The sequence below is a fragment of the Channa argus genome, chromosome 10 (genome assembly GCF_033026475.1).
Source record: "Channa argus isolate prfri chromosome 10, Channa argus male v1.0, whole genome shotgun sequence".
NCBI classification, from domain to species: Eukaryota; Metazoa; Chordata; class Actinopteri; order Anabantiformes; family Channidae; genus Channa; species Channa argus.
Genome location: NC_090206.1, coordinates 20,524,278 through 20,544,888, shown reverse-complemented (window position 1 = coordinate 20,544,888; position 20,611 = coordinate 20,524,278). Strand labels below are relative to the sequence as shown.

Genomic DNA, 20,611 nt, shown 5'->3' with positions numbered 1-20,611 from the left:
ATCCGGCAGAGAAACCTACAGGCCTCAACTCAGAGTTTTACAAGCTTTTAGCCAAAGGCACGAATTTGATGTAATGCTCAATCTCCTGCGCCAACAGCTGTTCAGTTTACAAAGATAAACTGGGATTATGTCCATGAAAAAAAAGTAAATTTACTGCATTTTACAAGACTACAATTCAGTGTTGAGAGACACATGTGGCACCAACGTCAAAAAAGCCTTCAGGCAGCGATATAGTTAACTGCCCTCAACAACAGTTTCTGCACTCCAGATCCGCTGCATGTAACCTCAGTAACATGATGTGTGAGTTCACCCTCAAATCTTGTTACAAAACAGCTGCATGTGAAGGCAAAGAAAATTGTAGCCATATAGAAACATGATATCAACTGAAGTCATCACAGCAGAGAAAAGCTGATGCGGTGAAGCAGACGACGAGGACGGTGTGATGTGTTCAGACAGGTCGATTCTCTCTTTGTTGACCTGCGTTTTTTGCCTTTATTGTCCTAGGTTGTCAGGGTAGTGAATGGTATCTATTGAAGAGGGCTCAGGTGTGACTGTGTGTGTGTTCTGGCTCTGTTCACGCTATATTCAGGCACTTAAAGTGTGTGTGTGTTGTGTGTGTGTGTGACGTTAAAGGGTATTGTACCGGATCGGTAGGCCTGATCCTCCTCTATGCTCCAGTGGGATTTGAAGTCCTTTCCTGTTTTTTAAGGTCCACTTAGAGAGAAATGGGTCCCCAGGGCAGACTAAGCTGTCATGGTGTCCTCGTGCTGACAGGGAGAGCACTAAATCCGAATAATTTCTCCCTCATGCACACACATACTCTCACACACTGCATGACCTGTTGTATTGTTGCCCTCACTGTAATGGCAATAATGTGTGTGTTGTTTTGTGCGTTGTTGACATCTCCTTTTCTCTCTCCCATCTTCATCGCTCTTACTTTGTCTTGCACACACACACACACACACACACACAGACACACACCTCTGCCTGGCTCCAGGCTGTACAAATGAGCCCTGCCACTTCAGAGAGCTAAAGAAAACTATTCTGATGTCAGTGGTAATTATTCAGCAGCATGTTCCCACAGCTTGTTCACCCCTCCCCTCTTGCTCTCCCTCTCTCTCAGTTTCTGGCTTTCCAACTCCATTTTACTGTGTGTGTCAGAGAAGCTTCTCACTTAATCGGATCCAGATTTCACACTTTGTCACTCAGTATTGCTGTCTAGTACCTTTTGGTGCTGCAAGTGTAATCCCCTCTAGGCAAGACACAACATGAACTAAATGATTTCACAACAGAGCTATTTGTCTTTCAGAACTGTGCAGGACATGTTCCTCTGTTTGCCTAAAGTATATAAGCTCTAATCACCATCACTATTACAATTTACCATTTAGGTTGAAAGAAGACGAATAATGATGATGTTTTTGTTTAAAATTCGCAAGAAATTAAGAGCCAGAAGAGCCCTTCACTAATGTCTGTAAGGGTTAAAACCAAATGTTGGTTAAAAAGCACTGTGACCCCTACCATGAGATATTAACTATCACACAGAACGCATCAGACCTCAAAATAACACCTCACGATTGTTTATGGAGTATTGCATTATAGTAGAGCATACTTCATTAGGCTGGATCCCTTTTTTCTGTACATTGGTTTATTGTGGCTGTGTTCCAGGAGCATAGGTAGAGAATGTTGTCATATAATCGTCAAGCGAGCGGCTGCAGTCGAACTCATCAGTCAACAGTCTCAGCTATAAATTGTTTTTAGCACTAGTAAGCAAATGCTCAACATTGGAGCAGTGCAGCCTCACAGGGTGGATGTAGACTTATGTTGGTATGTGATGTCGCATTAAGTACAAAGGTTAATCTTAAATGTAAATATTTGATTCACTGGATAGTGGAAAGAAAGAATTTGACTTGATGTTGACTCGATCAGCCTGTAGATGTCACTATAGTCTGTCTGTCTTTAGTATATAATGAAAGGCTATAGTATATAATGAAAGCTCCAGTGTGCATTCCTCTACAGCATGAAGGTGTTTGGACCACAGCTGCCTCTGATAAAGATCTGCAGGATGAGGAAGGGATGCTCAGGAGAACACACACACACACAGACACACAGGTCTATTCACATCTGCTGCTTTTGAAGCGGGTGAAAAGGATGAGATCAATGAATCGCTGCACACACACAAACACACAACCACAGGCAGTTTTGTTGCATTTTAGCGGAAGAGAGTTGAATAGGGGTTGGTTTATGAGTCAAAGAGGAACAGGTGAGGATGGCTGACCGTAACTACTTGTGTATTTTTTTAATACACACACAGGCACATGTGAAGGCAGGCAGGCTGTTGCCTTTGAAGGGGCCCGGCCTTCTCCAACTGTCCCATGCATGCTTGAGTGATGTCAGCACGGCTGTGGAAAGATTCCTTTGCCGTCATACACATACACACATATGTACACAAACATTACGTTATCACAAACCGCTTCACACAAAAACACACCAACTTGCTTTGCAATTTTTCTACCTTCTACCTCAAACCCTCTTTCTTGCATAACACACTACACTTACTTTGACTTTCTTTGCTTTTCCTTTCTTCCACACACAAACACACACACACACAAAGACACACACTTGGCAGGATGTACAGGGGGCGAAAAAAAGGGCCGAAAGACAACACCGAGATTAGGAGGCTTTTGTCACGGCTCTGTGGCAGACTTTAAAGTCCTTGGCTCCTTTCCCCTCTGCCAGATTTCTTTCTTTTCTCACCCTGTCTGTCCACATCCCTCTGTTTTTCCGGCGGAAGGTAAACATTTGTTACAGAGAGATGGAGAAAGGGAGTAATGGAGGGAGGGACTGTTGGGTGGAAGAAGAATGGAAGTCGCCTGTTGCCCTCTTTTAGCTTCTATTTTGTTTGTTGTTTTTGTTCTCCTAGATTTAATGGCAGCTTTGTTGCCGTGTGGAGGATGAGCAGAGCGAGGGAGAGGTATGCAAACAGAGTAGTGCTTCAATGCTCCCCAGGTGTCTGCGTTGTTCCCATCTGTGTGTGCAATGCACGTGTGCCTTTGTCTGTGTGCATCGGTGTGCAGACTTCCATAAGTATCTGAATACTGAATACATGCTAAACCGTGGTAATCTTTTTTCTGGGTTAATGGGTGTAGGTATGACTATCATTTAAGTATCAATGAAGGTGTGTAGAGTGTGGTGTGTGTATTCCTCCAACCCAGGTGTGTGTGTCTGTGTGTGTGTTTGAGCCCTTCATGGTCATTGACTCCATTCACCTGAGCGCTTCTTTCACAGTGAAAAGGCAGGGGGGGGGAAAAAAGCTCTTCGGACAGCTTCTCTTCATCACCAACCGCAGCTGCTGTTGACTCAAGCTCACAGGAATCTCCTCCATGGGTTCACACCCTTTTATCCAGCCAACCGCAAAACAGCAAAAGCGTCCTGCAAAACCTCAAGATCTAAAAGACTAAACATTTGCTCCGACAATGACCAGGATTTGTGTAGAAAACAGGGTAACAAGGAAGTAGGTCTGCAACGTCATTCCTAGAATACAGACGTATCTGGTCTATAGTGCTGTTGATAGCAAAGTGTTAGATCTGTCTGTGAAATTTCACAGCTGAAATTGTAGCTTCAAACAATCAATAAACAACTTGATGAATGACTTATCATACATGTCAAAAGTTCAAAAATGTCTCCAGTGAATTTACATTATGCTCGGCTGATTACCCAGTGGTACATACACTTTTTTCTTGTAGCCCCCTCTGTTAATGCAAGTTTCAGCTAAACAACATTAATGTGAGGGATCACATCATGAGATCCTAATTAATCAGGAGTTTCAACAGATACTAACTTCACCTCCATCACAGTACTAAGTGTAGTCTCCCTGCCGTCAAACACTTTCATACTTTTCATAATGAAAATGTAATGAGCTAAATGAAGTTGAGTTTAATATCAAAGCTGTCAAATATGAAATGGATTTGAATTGTGCTCTCACTACAATAAGGCTTCACTGTAGGAAAAAGCAGGATCAAGAAGATGCTGTTAAGTTCTGCAAGAGAAAGTGGAAACCCAGAAACAAGTTCCCCAACAGGGAGAATGTGTATTGGGAAAAATGTTTGGAAGAAAAGTTTTTTTCAACCAACATACTTTGTGAAATTTCTATATAAAAAAAAAATGCAGGTTTTTTAAAAACGTATTTATTTATTTTTAATTCATACTGAATTATTACTCACTCTCTCAATGGCCTGTGTTTTTTTTTTTTTTTGGGCTCCTGATGATGAGTTTCCCCTCAATAAACAGGCCCCCTCCTCAGGGTCTGGGTGCTGTTTTAGAGGGGAAACAAGCAGCCAGGCACCCTTAACCCTTGGAGTTGTGAGCGACTCGGAGCTAGAGAATGACAGGTCAAAAATAATACACTCAACACAGTTAACCAAACAAAAAAAATACAACACAACATGCTGGACCACCCTGGAGCCCCACGAACAACTCCTCTGATTGGGGGTGGATCTCAACCCCCCACTTTTTTCAAAATGTTATTATTATTATTATTATTATTATTATTATTATTGTTATTATTATTAATAACAATAATAATAATTTTGTCTGTTTTGTTTGTTGTAACAAGGCATTTGATCTTATATTTTCTGTGTTTATTCAACCCTGCTTCCCAAAAATGACGTTGCTGTGGGTGGAAGCTGTGAACTTGATTAAGTTTTATAGGGAAAACAATCGGTGGATGAGTAAAGTGTTATTTGACTGAACAAAGTGCTACTTCATTAACAACAAAGCATGTTGCAAAGGGGGCAGATCTGTCACGCCACAGACCCAAGGGCGACTCTTGTATGTGGTTAAGTTTAGATAAGAAAAGCACTTTGGTTTGAGGTTAGTGACAAAAGCATTTCATCTTGGTCTCTGGGGTCAAAGTCATTTTCTCCAGTTCCTCAGATTTCTTTCCCGTCTAATTCATTCTTCACTCCATTTGCTCATCTCCTCATCAGTGCAGTGCAGCTTTGAGCTCAACACATCTGTCAGCAGCTCAGTTCTGTCTCATCCTCCTCCATGACTTTCTTCATCATTCCCTCCCCTGTCTGTCCTCCCTATCATCCACCCCTCAACACTTCAAGTCAATCAAATTTACAGGGAGGTAACCAGGAACACAAAACAGCAGGAAGAGACTAATCTCTGAGATGACAGAAGAAAGAGAGATGAGTATAATGGATGGAAACAACCCTGAGTGTAATATGTATTTCATGTCACTTGATCTACTTCTTTATCACCAGTGAAGCTTCTTGGATGGATGGAAATCCCTGGGTTAGGTCGTACGGTACTGATTACAAATCCACAGATTTCTGGGAGGTATTTTACTTTTCTGCATATTTTCATTACTTCTTTTCATTTTAACTCGAAGTCCAATATCCCCTCAATGCCTTGCTCAAATGCAGAAATAGTTTTAAATGTAATCACCTCACTCTGCAGCCTCATCAGATTTTAAAGAGCACTTTAGTTTTTTTTTCTTTAATCTTGTTTTGATTTTACCGTCCGCAGTGTTTGGTTCACTCACAATATCTTTCAGCTTCCAGCAAAATCCAGTAGCTACTTTAAGTGACTTCGATAAAAGGTTTTGATAAATCCACCAAATGGAGTTTGCAAACACACATCCATTTGGTAGCTACTGAGAAACACAAGTCTAAGTCTGGAGCTGTCAGAAAAATCAGCTGAATATACATTATTGTGCATTCACAGCTGGGTTTTCTCTCTTTAATCTATTTTGTAGGAAAGTCCAGGCCAAGCTAACAAGGTCCTGGATGATGACAACCATTATTGCTTCATCACTGGAAAATCCAACTGTGCTTCATGTTTGACCTAACGAAGCTAAAGAGAATATGTGTACCATTATCTTACATGTCCTGCCCTGTTGCCGTCCTCCACCCTTTTGCTGTGCCCCGTGCTCGCAACAGTGCTTTCTTTCACCGTCTTCTTCTCCAAATCTGAGTCACAGAGGGAGAGAAATGCTGGGCTTTCACACCCTGCAGCTGCACGCAATGCTTGTCCATCTGTCATCTCTTCAGGAAGACACGTTGACAGATAGAACACCGGCTGCAGCTCTAACCATTCAAGGACTACAACTATTTAGAGGACATTCAATTAAATACAGTGCCATAGTATTTTACGGGGGTTGACTGGAATTAATGTTTGTCACAGAAGAATAAGAAGAGGATTCAGCAAATGGAAAATCAACCAAAAGGAGTTTTAGATGATTAAAAGATGGTTCATACGGTCAAATTTACCACGTACCTTTAAGAACAAAGAAAATACCACATGGATTTTCCTTTTTTAATGGCACCAATAACATGATTACAATAAGAGGAGACAAAATTTGAACCTATATGATGATAGACTGTACAAGATTGTCGATACAAAGTTTATCGATAAAATTTTGTATATTCTGATGGCACGTATAAATACAATATCTTACAATGACATGAACATGTTATTTGCTACATAGCTTACATTAATACACAATAATCCACTCATGCAGGTAATGCCCAATTTATATATATATATATATATATATATATATATATATATATATATATATATATATATATATATATAAAAAAACAAGTTTTAAAAAAATAAATTAGAAACGCTTTCTCTTAGCAATTACTATGTTTTGTGGGCCAATGTGTTACTAGAGCTAGTGTATGGTCCAAAACATTCTCACCAAGAGCTTCTATAATTACACTGTTATTTCATGTACATACTAGTGGTAAGTGCACATACACACAATCTTTCTGTTGGCAGTATGTTACGTAGCTTTGACACACATGTAAAATGAGGGAAAATTGAAGGACTTTGAAAAATAAAAAATATTACGTTATTACGTTACGTTATATTAAATTGTACCAAAAAGACACTTCCAGTGACGCACACTGGCTGTTGTTCAAGGTGACTTTGTCATAAATGATTAACATCTCAAAAGGAGAGTACCAATGCAATATCTGAAATATAAACTGAGGCACATAAACAGAAGGTAAACCGTGGTCTCTGTGACTGCACCACAATCTTTCTGAAATACATAGATTCTCTTCTGTGCTTAAATTTGTATTGGCACTTTGTCATTTTACATAACTTTTTAATTATAACACAAAAAGTAATATATATAAGGGTCATGGACTGTCTCTGATGAGAGAATGAAAAATGTTGATTGTTTTGTTTAAATAGGTCTGTGTGCAGGTTCCTGGGTATAGTCCATCCTAACCAAGTCTTAGTATTCACACAAGTCCGAAGTGAAATGTGTTCAAATGGAATGAAAACATGAATTGCATTTGGTTTCAAAGAACATGTCTGCAGGCCCAGAGTTTTTAGGGGGGGACAAAGATAACATATCAAGTAATTTAAAAATCAGTGAGTGATCCATTTTGCACATTTCCTGCTTGAGCTGAACATTTGATGTGCAAAAATACATGCTATAAAGTTACCAGGTGATTTCAATGTTTGACTACTTCCCTGTTAAGGTGGTCAGACTCATGGGCACACACACAGTTGGACAAATTAAAGTGAGCATGACTGCTGAAACTGGCTATGTACTGGAAACGTAAACCGTAATTCAAGCAAATTAAATAACTAACTACATGTTTTACAGGTGATTTTGATGCTTTAGGAGATGCAGTCTTAACAGCAATTTTGAGATTTGGGAAACAAGTTTTATGATCTTTATACTATTTTCCATAATCAGCGCGTGCTGGATCTATGGGGTCTTACATCCTCACAAAGCATAACTTTACTTTGTATTATGTTTAAACTCCATTCTCTCCAGCTTAAGCTAGATTCCTTACTCTGACATCCATTATATAATGTATTAACTGTTCCTCACAACAGCTGCTGCACACCCATACAGGTGTTTTGGCTCATTAGACCTCTGCAGGACATATGCAACTGGGAATGACCTAATAATAATAACAGATTCTACATGAGACTGTACATGAGAGTTAGGGACAAATTGAGCACACAATCCCAAATGAAGGCTTAATCCCATAAAAGGAGTAAAAACACCTGTAGAGGTGTACAAATGGGTGTGTGGGGGTGTTAGTAGAAACAAACGTGTTGTTCCCATCGCTTCAATTACATTTAAAGAAAGTTGGTTGATAAAATTAGGGCTAAATTTGCAGGGTGTGGCAAAACATACCGAAGTAAATATTTAAATGTACTGTATTAAGAAGTTACTGCAAAAAACACAGCACCAAGAGCAGCAGATTGGGGACAGCTAGAGCGATCATCATTGATGTCTGCAGAGAATATGGCATTACATTTGAAACTATAAATACCTGATGTCTGATTTCAAGCCGTGTACATAAATTTGTCTCGTTACAATTTATAAATTCTTGACTGTAATCAAATTTTCCAGACAGAGTGACAAGAGGCTCTGCAGACGAGCTAGCAGCCAAACTTTTAACTATTTACAACATGAGACTAGAGATGAATCAATAGGCCTTATTATAAACCATGTGCAGAGAACAGACCACACCCAGACAATCTTCATTTATACCCCGTTTGCCCTCCTCTTTCGAGGCACTTTGAAAAGAACAGTTGAGGACTTAAAGTCTCATCCTTAACCTACGGAGTTTAAGCTGACATCTCTTTCTTTTAAATTTTTTTTTAAATCTCACAAAAGATGAACACAAATCTTTGACATATCCAGTGATCCACGAAAACTGGAAACAATTCTTGGAAGACACCATTTTAGACAGAGGTATTGTTGAAGAGCCCACTGTGCTGTTGGCTAAAAAAGGTTGACCAAAAAGAAGATGAGAACTGACATCCTTCAATTGTCTCTTTTCTAAAGTCGGTGAGCATCAAACAACGCTAAAATGGAGACGAAACTGGAAATGCCAATATTCTCCAAGAAACGAGGCAGGACACTCCTTAACTTCGAGGAGATCTCACGATTACTTGTTACCGAGTGACACACCGAAGCAAACGTCTTTTGTGGAAGAGCTCCTTGGTTGTAGCAGAAATTACACCATAGCTGCTTTGAAAATCAATCTGCTAAGGCAGCTCCAAGCAGTAACTCACTTTGACATCAGCTCCTTTTCGCACAGCCCCCAGTTAGCAGCTGGCCATTTATCAGAACCTCTGTCAGTGAGGCAAAAGTTTGTGTTGATTTGTGGATCTTATGGCTCAGTTGGGCTGATGTGGGAGATATACTCTGAAATTAAGCTATGACATTACACACATGCTATAACGTTATCTATAGATTATCCAGGGTGAAGTAGTCTTCTAAATGCCATATATATCATGTTACACTATATACACAAATAGATATATTGGGAGCTTTCTAGTTGTACTGTTACGGAGTAGGTTTGAGTCCAAAATATCCAGAGAAAAGTGGCTGATAAATTACAGGGTTGCTGTAAAGTTACCTGGAAGCTGTGACTTCATTGTTACTTCAAATGAGGCCTTTAAACAAAAAAGGCACATTTCTACTTTTGCAGAAGATATTTGATATAGACTTGAAAAAAATGTTTTTTTAAAGTTTCCTCTCATATTTCAATAGATTGGCTCCCACGTTGGCTAAAAATAGATCTTCTTTTACATTCTTCATTATCTCTGTATTGAATAAGTCCTTCTGCACATGTGGATGCAACTGAATGAGGAAAAGTTGCATGACCCCATGTTTCTGTATGTGAACCCACTTGCTCTCTTGCATGTGTCTTTTGTTATTCTTTGCTCTGTGTGTCAGCACTCAGTGTGAATTGCTGTCTGAGTGCAGAGGAAGATGTTCATGGAAGAGTCGAATGCGAAACCCCACTGACTGCTGCTGCCCTCACTGCTAACACTGGTAGTGAATGTGCTGGTGCACTTTCCCGTCCACGTGCGAATGCGTGTGTGTGTGAATATCCGTGTAGATCTTCGGGTAGATCTTTGGAGCCAATCCAGCACCTCCTTGAGTCAGGAGAAGCTGCTGATGGGCAATGTAGTCCTCATATGAAAGGCAATCTTTATCGCCGTTGGTTAGTTGAGAGGGCAGCGTTGGGCAGGCTCTGTCACGATTAGCCACTGGTAGACGCTGAGCAGCAGGAAGAGCAGAAGAGGAAGAAGAGGTGGAAGAGGAGCAGGTGCGTTTTGACTGGCAGAACCAGAGGAGGGCGGTGCCTAAGATGAAGGCAACGCCTGCTGGTATTCCAATGATGACAGGCCAGGGGAGGCTTGGTGATGTAGCTGTAGGGACAGGCTTGGGTTGGGGCTTCTGATCTGTAATAGAAAAAGAGCCAAAAAAGTAAATGGAAGAAAAAACGGCTGAAATGTGTCGTTAACATTTTCTTATAAATGCTTGTGATACAAGATACAAGACAACTAAAGAAGCCTGGTTGGCAGTAGTGGAAGTACTTAGATCCCTAGTAGAATGCGTTGTAAGTTATACATTGATTATGTTTTGTAGCTGAAGAAGAAAAATTACTTTCTTACTTAAATTTATTTTTTTGTGTCACACAGTTGTGAAATCTGCCTGTTCGAATTTTCAACTGTGCAGAATGTCTTAAAATCTGTTTTAGGCCACCTGACAGCCTGAAACCCAAAATATTCACTGTACTATTATGAACAACCAAGAGAGGCATCAGATCTTTACATTTAAAACGCTGCATCTAGCAAATATTTCAGAGTTTGATCTAATATGATTATTATCAAATTCTATACATTTTCTATCAACACGCTCTTTATGTTTGATGTTAGTTATTCTCTCTCTGACCTGGCAGCACAGTCAGGTAGGCACTTCTGAAACTGTAGCCCATAGTATTGGCTCCCAGGCAGATGTACATGCCACCATCTTCCTCTTTGGCTCTTGTTATCAGCAGCTTGTTGAGGTAAGATCCATCAGGACGCGACCAAACCTCTCCTGTAGGCAGGACCACGAAGCGGTGGTCTCCAACCTGAGACCAAATAAAGAAAAACTTTGCCATGCAGGTACTGAAAATAAACTGTGTTGTGTTTAACACAAATAGCACATTTGTGTACCTCAATGGTGGAGTTAAATTTGTTCTCGTCACCAGGTTCAACTCTTTTAAGCCACTGGATAACTGGCTTAACGTCACTGCGAACTTTACACTGGAAAGATGTGGTTCCGCCATAGTCTACAGTGGTGTTGACAGGGTGGGTGCCGGTGAGAATAGGTTTGGAGTTTGTACGTTCTGCAGAAAGACACAAAACACAGCATGGTGATTATGAAATGATACGTCAGTCAACACATTGTCTATAGAAGAATGTGAAAAACTACAGGCTGTCGAAAAGCCTGTGCTGACCAACTTCTGGATAAGTTGGTCAGCACTGGATAACTTTAAGCTTTAACTAAGAAAGCAGCCGATCACTCCAACATTTGTGGTCACGAAATCCTTTGAAAGTCTAATGTTGAACCACCATAACGACGTCACAGGGCACCTGCTAGACCCCCTGCAGTTTGCCTACACGGCAAACAGGTCAGTGAATGAAACTGGTAACATTGGACTGCGTTACATCCTTTAACAGCTCGACTACCCCAGGATATATACACAGCTTTTATCTGTGGATTTTAGCTTGACGTTCAACACCATCACTCCAAAAATCCTGTCCTCCAGCTCTCCTTGAGAGAACTGGAGGACATATGACTAATGGGACATAGTAGGGGTGGATGGGGAAAGTTTCGTCCTGCACACGGGAAACCAGCACCTGTGCTCCCCAGAGATGTGTCCTCTCCCCTCTGGTGAGAGAATAACATCAACTCCATCCTCACAAGAGCTCAGCAGAGCCGATTCAATACTCAACCACTTCTTCCTGTGCTTCTCTGTCAGAGTGTGGTTTGGAGCAGCCACCAAACAGGACAAGGACAGACGGCAACAGACGGTGGAACAAATTGTGGAAAGAATCACTGGTGCTCCCCTGCCAACTCTCCGGGACCTGTACACTTGTACAACTAGGAAGCAAGGAAATAAATCACCATTGACCCCTCTCATACTGGACACAACCTCTTCCAGCTTCTCCCCCCCGACAGGCACCACAGAGCTCTGTCTGCCAAAACCACCAGACACCAGAACAGTATCTTTCCTCAGGGCATGACACTCATTACCAGCTGGCCTCATACTCACTGCTACACTGCTGTTTTATCTGTAACTGCCAATGTTACAGTTCTGTATGTGTTTACTCCTGAACTTGTCCTTAAGAGCCACCAACAACTAGAAGCAAATTCCTAGTATGTGTCAGCCTACTTAGCCCATACAGCCGAGTCATATTCTAATCTACATTAAGAAAATAAAATCAGGGGAAGGGACGTGTTATTGAATTTATTTCAACTGAATGAACCATGAAAAAATGAACATAACATTGGTCGAGAGCATTATTTGCACAGTATCTGCAGCATTCAGCACCACATCCTCCCTCTCTGCTGAAAATACAAACAAGTCCATTATTTTCAGCTGCTGTCTTTTCTTTCTCAGTTCATACAGCAGAACAAACACACCTGACTGAGACATTCAATAGTCTACTATGTAGTATCTGTTAATGCAATCTCCCAGGAACACGCCATGAGAAAATAGAATTTTACTTTCTTGTTTGACGATCAGCTGTTTCAAACCACTATCTTCAGCAGAGGAGAGGAGCAGAGAAACATGCTAAACTTTTTGGCTTTGGTCCATCATTTTTCGAACGCCAAGTAGCGTGTGCGTTTTTGCTTTGTATGTACATTTATGAGTCTGGGGACATCTTGCAGTGCTGCTTTCTAATGTTTTGGGGCTGAGGGGTGGTTTTGTAGCTCAGTTGGTAAAGGGAGTCCATGGACCACAGGGTCAGTGGTTCGATCCCCGGTCCTCCTATATGTCGAAGTGTCTCTGGAGGGTTGCATCAGAAAGGGCATCCAGCGTAAAAACGGTGCCAAATCAACATGATCTGCTGTGGCAACCCTGAACTCACGGGATAAGCCGAAAGGACAAAAAATAAATAAATAAATTAAAAAAACACACAAAGAACACACTATAAAGTAATCTCTGGGTTATAAAATGTATAAGTTTGAGCAGTAACACTGATGAGAAACACCTGGTCAGCACTGAAACTGTGACACCATGCAGCTGTAAACTCTGTTAGTCAAATAGTGCTCAATGAGTGATGCCAAATATTACAGGGGGAACCTGCATTTCATGTAACTAATCTCCAAATAATTTTATTCTTACCTTTATACAGCCCACTCAGAGTGCTGGACAAATAGATGCAAACCCAGCAGATCATATGTATTGTAGGCACTTTTCTAAATTAGTGTTAGTTTTCTGTCTACCAACTGTGCCTGACTGACAGCTGACGGAATATCTACTAATGAAAAATATTACATTTGACATGAGCAAGTAGTGGTTTGATTTAGTTTTTCTCGTGAGGTGTATATGTGTGTACATGTGTGACTTTGTACGGACTGTGCAGGAAAAACTACAGCTGTACTTTAATGTAGCACAGATGTGGTGAGTAAAGCAAGAGTCAAGAGATCTGGTCTGTGCCTCTCAACAGACCAATAACAGCAACATACTTTTCACTGCACACATACAATTCAACACCAGCTCTTTAACAAAAAGCTCAACGTTAAATCATCCAGCAACATCCAAACAGTTTGCAGCTTTCCAACACGACCTAATACATCACAAAACACTCACAGCTCAGCCAAGCAACCCCATATTCTGCTCCACACAGCTAAACCAAACCTTTTATTCTAGCAAAAACTGGAACTGGTTCACCATCCAAACTGAAAAACACACCGGACAATTCTTGTTTGCTTGTCAAATGTTTACCGACAGGGCTGGGGATCAATAACCGACAATGAAGTGAAAGGTTTTTTTTTTTTTTTTTTTTTAAATCTATTTGAAACTTCTATTTTTTAAGCAACAAAAGTCCTGTGAGACAGTAGCTCTACTTTACAACAACCACAGTATGTTAAAGACATGCAGAAAATTAATTAATAGAAGGAGATGGGCTCCATCTATTAATTCATATTGCACTTGGACTGACTCTGTCCTCTGGTTACATTTGTGAATGCAATTTAAAATTGCTTGTGATTCTAAATTTCAAAGCTTATTAGTGCAGGCATCGTTTTTTACATAATCTACTATTCTGTGGGTGCAAAAATGATTACAAGTCAACAAATCTGATTACTGACTAACATTCAAGATGCTTACAGGAAATGTGGGGATTCTCTTTCTCCATTTTATTTCATTGTAAACTGAATATTTCCAAGTCGTAATTCTTGGTTGGACAAATATGGCAATTGGGCAACTCGAGGAGCATTTTATTAACTAAAAAATTAAGTAACAACAATAAAAAAAGAAATAAAATAATCATCAAATGAATAAATACTGAAGATAAAGCCTCCCACTGATTTAGGACTTAAGCGGATTTCATATTGGTGAATTCAAATAATGAAAGCTGTATGATACAACTGGATGGAAAAACCTTCATAAAAATCATATAAGTGGAGCTTTAAGTTGGAATAGACAAACTACATACTTATCTCTGTTTATATAAACACTACCTCTCGTTTGAGCTCTGTGAGGGTAATATATGCACGTTTACAGAGGATGGAGGCACATCAGGAAAATCTGGGATAGTACACTTCACAGTGAGTAGCATTTTATCTTTTTTAAACCGATCAGTTTCATATTGCCGATCAGCCCGTGTCAGTATTTAACCCTATAAGTTCTGCAAAAAACCCATTAGGACTCACGTATGACTTCCACTTTGTAGGTGGCATTGATCTCTCCTGCTTTGTTGGAGACATGGCAGGTGTACTTTCCACTGTGCTCTGGTGTCAGATTCCTCAGACTTAGAGTCCACTTCTTCTTCTTCCCTTCACCTCCTCCTCCTCCTGCTCTACTGTCCTCATCCACCAGCGGCCGGCTGTCCTTCAGCCAAACTATGTCAGGGCGAGGGTTGCCACTCGCTGCACACTTCAGACGCACGGAGCTGCCCACCGGGCGAGCAATGACACGCTTCCTCATCTTTGCCGGCTGAGTGAAACGTGGACGTACTGCACATGGAGAGAGGAGAGTTGACTAGTAAACTGTCAAATGCGTGCTGAATATAGAAACTTGATTTTAGGTTACATTAATTAAGAATTCCAATAACAATTTAAAGAGAAACTCGCTTCCTTTCCTTGCGAATGGGGGGAAAAAAAGGTGGGGAAAAAAAGGGAAAGTAGAGGATAGAAGAAGCTATTAGCAGAAATAAAAGATTTAAAGGGCAGTTTTATTTTTTACAAGCAGATTGGGAGACATCGTGGAATTTATCAGATTCTTATGTGACACTTTTATTAGATGTAAAGCGCGATCAAAGCCCAACCTGAAGAGACTGAGACACAAGCAGAGGGTTCAGAAATATTTCCTGCCTCCAATGTTTCAGGGTATATTCAATTTCTACTTCCCAGTGACTGATGTCACCATTAGAGGATTACATTATGAACATTCTAAACATTATTAGCATTCTATTTTTATGTATTAGAAATACATATTACTGTATATTGTCCATTTTATACAGCAGATTTGCCTACTGTAAAAACATTTCTTATAATTAATTTTTTCACCATTTTTTTTATATGGTATTTAATTAACTGAAATATAATCTACTATCTTACTAATATAAATACATGTATGCTGTTTCAGTGTTGATAATTCTGAATTCTACTGGTTGAACCCTTGTTTGTGCTGCATCCACTAATGTTCATGGTGCATGTTCTTTCATTTGGCATCGTGAAATTGCTGTCTTTAAAGTTAGCAACAATAATCTGCATCTAGACACACAAGTATATTCATGCCTGGTGTAAAAAGGCTTCTGTTTTTTTGTTGGTACAGCATACAAACATGCGATTCAATGTAAGTTTATAAAAAGAAAATAAACTATATCAAGAACAAATGTAATAACCTCAGTCTACTAACACCGTTTATTTTAAAACGGAGTCAATTTTAAGGCCGAAAACGAGACTTGGTGATCAGGAGAACATTTTTGCCGTGTAAGAAGAAATCACCTTCAACATATGGCAGGATGCCTCTTGGTATTTGCAACATAATCTGCTGAACCACTTATTCTTCTTTCTGACAAAGACTTACTCAAATGGATCAGGAAACCCCTTTTATTTTCCACTAACCCAGCGCCTCTGGCCCTCGATTTGTTTCCCTGTTCTGCTATTTAGAAAAGTCCTAAATTTGACCCATGTAAAACCCACTAGTCAGCAGTATAATACTGCTGTAAACATCTGGTCATGAATGCATATCTGTGGACAAGTCATAAAAAACTCAGACAGTGACTTAGCATCACACCAAACAACAACACTCAAATCCTGTGTTATAATGCGTAAAATGGCCAGTTAACCCCATGGTCTGTTCAAACATCCACATCCCTCCACACAGTTGCTTGACTGAACGCCATCAAGCATTGAAAAACACATATTCCTCCCTGCAAATAAATAAAATGGCCAGACACTAACTCGGTGCATCTACTCATACTACAATCACAAGCAGTAAAAATAGATCAAAGCATAAAAAAAAACTATCCAGTAGGGAGGGAGGAGAGGAAATCACTCACAGGAGCAGCTTGATTTTATAGCTCTAATGTTCTGGCCACAGCAGATAGCCATCAACCGGGCTGATAAATCACCCTGAAACTACTGCAGTTGTGTCTCTTTCTTTGGACCCAGTTATTATTCTAGCTCCGGGTAAACAAACAAGGGGAGAGTTATGTGACGAGTTTGCCCGTTCAAATCCGGAGATTTCACTATGGCCACATTACTCAGCAGAATATAGCTCTCTGACCTGAAGCCAGGCAGGATGACAAAACAAACATACCCGAAAGGCTTTTAGGTCTCGCCTTCATCCCCCCCCCCAACCCCCGAATTTGAGAAAAGCTACTGGACTTAAGCTGAACTGTGATCAGTCAATAGATCTGGTAGAGGATAAGACAAGTGGAAAGATAGAGAAGATGATAATATATATGTTTTGGCAATTCCTTGTATAATTATATAAATTTTGTTTCAAACAAAACAACGTGTAAAAAGCAGAGAAGTGCCAAAGCAAAGTGTGGCTGAAAAGAACTGGACATAGATGACACCAATGAATGAATGAAGAAAATACTGAGAAAATCTATTTAATTAAACTGATTTATAATGTCACAGCTGAACCAAATCAAACAGATCAAACAGAAGTTCAGGAAAGAAACAGTGAAATAGTGAAGTTCACATTAAGGTTAAAACAAACTGAAGACTGACTGAGGGCAAGAAAAGGGCAAATAAAAGTCGAGTGATGGCAGAGAAATCGAGAACAGAGAGAGAGAGAGGAGACGGAGTTCAAACAATAAAAAAGGCATAAGGTAAGACAGAGGGCACACGGAGAGGAAAGGAGAACAGAGGAGAAGCGACGGCAACTGAGAACGACTCACAGAGGAAAGAGGGGAGAAGGGGAGAGCTGGAGCAGGCGAAGGGGCAGGCTTGGAGACCACTTCAGTGCCACACTTCACAGTGTAAAAATACAACTGGCACTTCCAATGACTGCCTTTGATCAGTTTACTAGGGAGGGAGAGAGTGTGTGTGTGTGACAGAGAGAGAGAGACAGAGAGAGAGAGACAGAGAGAGCCTAAAAGCTTTGAAAGTTACACATATGATTTTTGTTTATCTCCATATGAAATGTAATGTAAAAACGTTTGTGACTCTGAGGGGATTTCAAACATGCACTGCACGGTAGTGACTGGCCACCACTTGCTGGATGACAAACGTTATTGTGGTCATTTCACACAGAGCTACAGACAATCTGCACCTCAGCCTAAGCAGTGAGCTTATGTATGTTAGGTTGTTTGTGAACAAAGAGTCAAACAGATAAAGAGAAAGAATGTGTGTGAAAAAACAAAGAGCGCTTTAAATGGGCAAACCTGGAAGTGTATGTGTGCACTGACCTTTGTGACAGAGAAAGAGAGGGTGGAGGGAAAACTAGGTAAATAAATAGGTAAGAATAAGCAAACAAAGCAGGGTTGAGATAGAGATTCAGGGATACTTCGGGGGGATGTGTCCCACCAAATGACACCTCGCAAATAGACTGCCTTCCACTCTGCCAGGGGTAATTCTCTATTCAAACAGCCCCCAGATGTGTGCCTGTGTGTGGGCACGTACCTTGTCCCCTCTGACAGTTCGCAAGGGATTATTCTGCTACTTTATTTTTAAATTGTTACACAACCTCAGCTATCTAAAGCATTACTTCTAGTCTTCGTTCACATTTCCAAAGGTTTATAAATCTATATATGGTTACCCAGTTTCCCAGCCAACTCAGGGACAGATTCAGAGTCTTCATTGGTTGTCCCTGCTCCACCTCTTGAACTGGAGTCATCTGGTGAGAGAGACACAGAAACACAAGAAGCATCATTAGTGGAATGAGAACTTGTGCATAATTTGGGGAGTAAAAAGTAAAGAGTATGATGCAGCACTCCAACTATTAGTCAAAGAAATATTCTGTAAAATTAATTAATATTAAGACACTTCTTTGTTGTTCCAGTTTGGTCACCATACGCACAGACGGAGCCAGTGCCAATATGCTACACAGGAAATCGAAAATGGGAGGTAGATGATCGCTAGGGCAATGACACGCTATTGTGTTTAACCTTTAACATATTGATATAAGACATTAAAAGTAGAAAACAGAGTGGACATAGTCATTAGAAAGGAGACTGATTTCTTGATATGAAAGGTAAAAGCAACTGAGGCACAGAGCCATGCAGATTAAGTTTTCAAATGTTAAACCAATGTGTGAGTGTCCTGGCTTTAAAACACATTTTCTCCATCCAGTCCCCTGCTCTCAATACCTCTACGTGCATCTTAAAGTTTCAGCAATGGATCAGCATCACATTTCTTGTCAAAACATAAAATTAAATGACACATAATACTGTATAATAGGTTTGTCCACGAAGATGACGGTTGCAGCGGCAAAACACAGGCGATAAATCAAAATAATAATAATAATAATACTATAACCACTCTTACTGCACTCCTGACTGGTGTCTCAGAGAAGGTATCTTTGTAAATGTATGCCTGACATTTAAGGAAACGGAAAAGAAAAAAACGACATGGTACAAAGAGCAACCTCTTTTTTGTACTTTCACTGTGTCTAGTGATTCAACAGTATCAAATTATGTTCCCGCTCATGCTGGTGGCGTATCAGCACCCCTTCCTCAGCTGGTCTTCCCACACTGATTATCAAAAAGACACAAACATGTGTCTGAACCTCCATGCTAAGGAACCACTTCAAGATGGAACCAATGTATTCAAGGGCCCCTTGAATACATAGGAAGGTGGAGTAGGCCAATAGAGTGCAACACTGGGTCTGTCCAAATTGGATTGGGGTGGGGGATGGGTGTATCTTGGCTTGAACCTGAAACTTCTACAAAAACCTGATGGCAAACAGAAAGAAAAATGACTAAACGGCCTTGGACCACCTGCAGAAAGTACACGAGGCTGTTCACGTAATTGTAAAAGGATATGTTTATCGTGCATGTTGGTACATATACAGAGCTGTGCGTGGATTTGAGCAGACCACCTGAAAGCTCAGAGTGTTTAATGCAGCGCCAAATGTTTTTAAAGCATCACTATTTGGACGATGGAATAAAAGACCTGTTTGAAATGCAAATACGAGGCTTAACCTGCATCCCCAGGGCTGGTATTAATAGCATGTTGGCAGGCCATGGCACTGTATGTGTGTGTGTTTTTGTGGATCTTTGTGTGTGTGTGTGATATGAATTCTTGTATGGGTTTCAGTGCATATATGTGCGTGTGCGCGTGCTCTGACTAAGTGGTAACTTGAGGCGCAGGTATTCCTGTCAAACCTTAGTCCTCCTTCCCTATTCTGGCTCCCCCCCTCCTGCCACATGCGTGGCGTGTTCTGAGAAAGGGCACCGCGTTTGAAGCTGAGCGGCACAGGGGTCTGATCTGAAGAGGGAACATGGTTTAGCACTCTCCCGCAGGCTTGGTGTGAGGCTGTAAACCTTACTTGGCAGACCTCCTACAGACCTTCTCACAGAGGGGGGCTTGGACCACTTTCACTGTCCATGCAGTACATCCGAGGTTTCAAAGCATTTTTTAAATTAAAAACAAACACGCTGTTATATAGCAGCCATATAACGTGATACTAATGCAGAGGTAAATCAACAACAAGCAACAGACTACAGCAAATGCACTTATGTAGCTAGATTAACTAGAAACAAGAATGTTTACTAGTAGCTAGAAATTTAAATAGCAATAGTATGGCAGTGTTAATGCTTTAATACTGGCTATGGTTGGATTTATTAAAAAACAAAGTGTAAAGAACGAAAGAAAAATAGGGCTAAAAAAATTAATTAAAAAATACCAGTGCACAAACATGAAGATGCATTAATATTATATATATGTAGTATGTACTATTTATGTACCGTGTAAGTGCTAGTTTTTTCTATTTGATTGTGGACAGAGAGAAGGTAGTGGGGTTAATAAGGGTAATGTACATTTGCTTCTATTACTTTGATTTATATTTATCAAGAAAACTGATTTTCCTGATTTCTTAAACAAAATAGCTTTTTTAGTCTTTCTGCACAGTTATATGTTCTCGTCTATGGATGA

General features: G+C 40.3%; 1 protein-coding gene across 1 annotated transcript in view; it reads right to left on the bottom strand.

Annotated features, from left to right (window-relative positions):
* Positions 1-6,307: 6,307 nt before the first annotated feature.
* The window catches only part of fgfrl1a (fibroblast growth factor receptor like 1a), a 62,030-nt gene continuing 47,726 nt past the window's right edge, over positions 6,308-20,611 (bottom strand). Inside the window, exons 4-8 of the mRNA XM_067519026.1 lie at positions 18,276-18,353; positions 14,714-15,016; positions 11,002-11,174; positions 10,736-10,916; positions 6,308-10,242 (exon numbers count right to left, since the gene is read on the bottom strand). Of these exons, the coding sequence (XP_067375127.1) occupies positions 9,821-10,242; positions 10,736-10,916; positions 11,002-11,174; positions 14,714-15,016; positions 18,276-18,353 (1,157 nt within the window). The 3' untranslated portion in view covers positions 6,308-9,820. The remainder of the gene's footprint in view (positions 10,243-10,735; positions 10,917-11,001; positions 11,175-14,713; positions 15,017-18,275; positions 18,354-20,611) is intronic.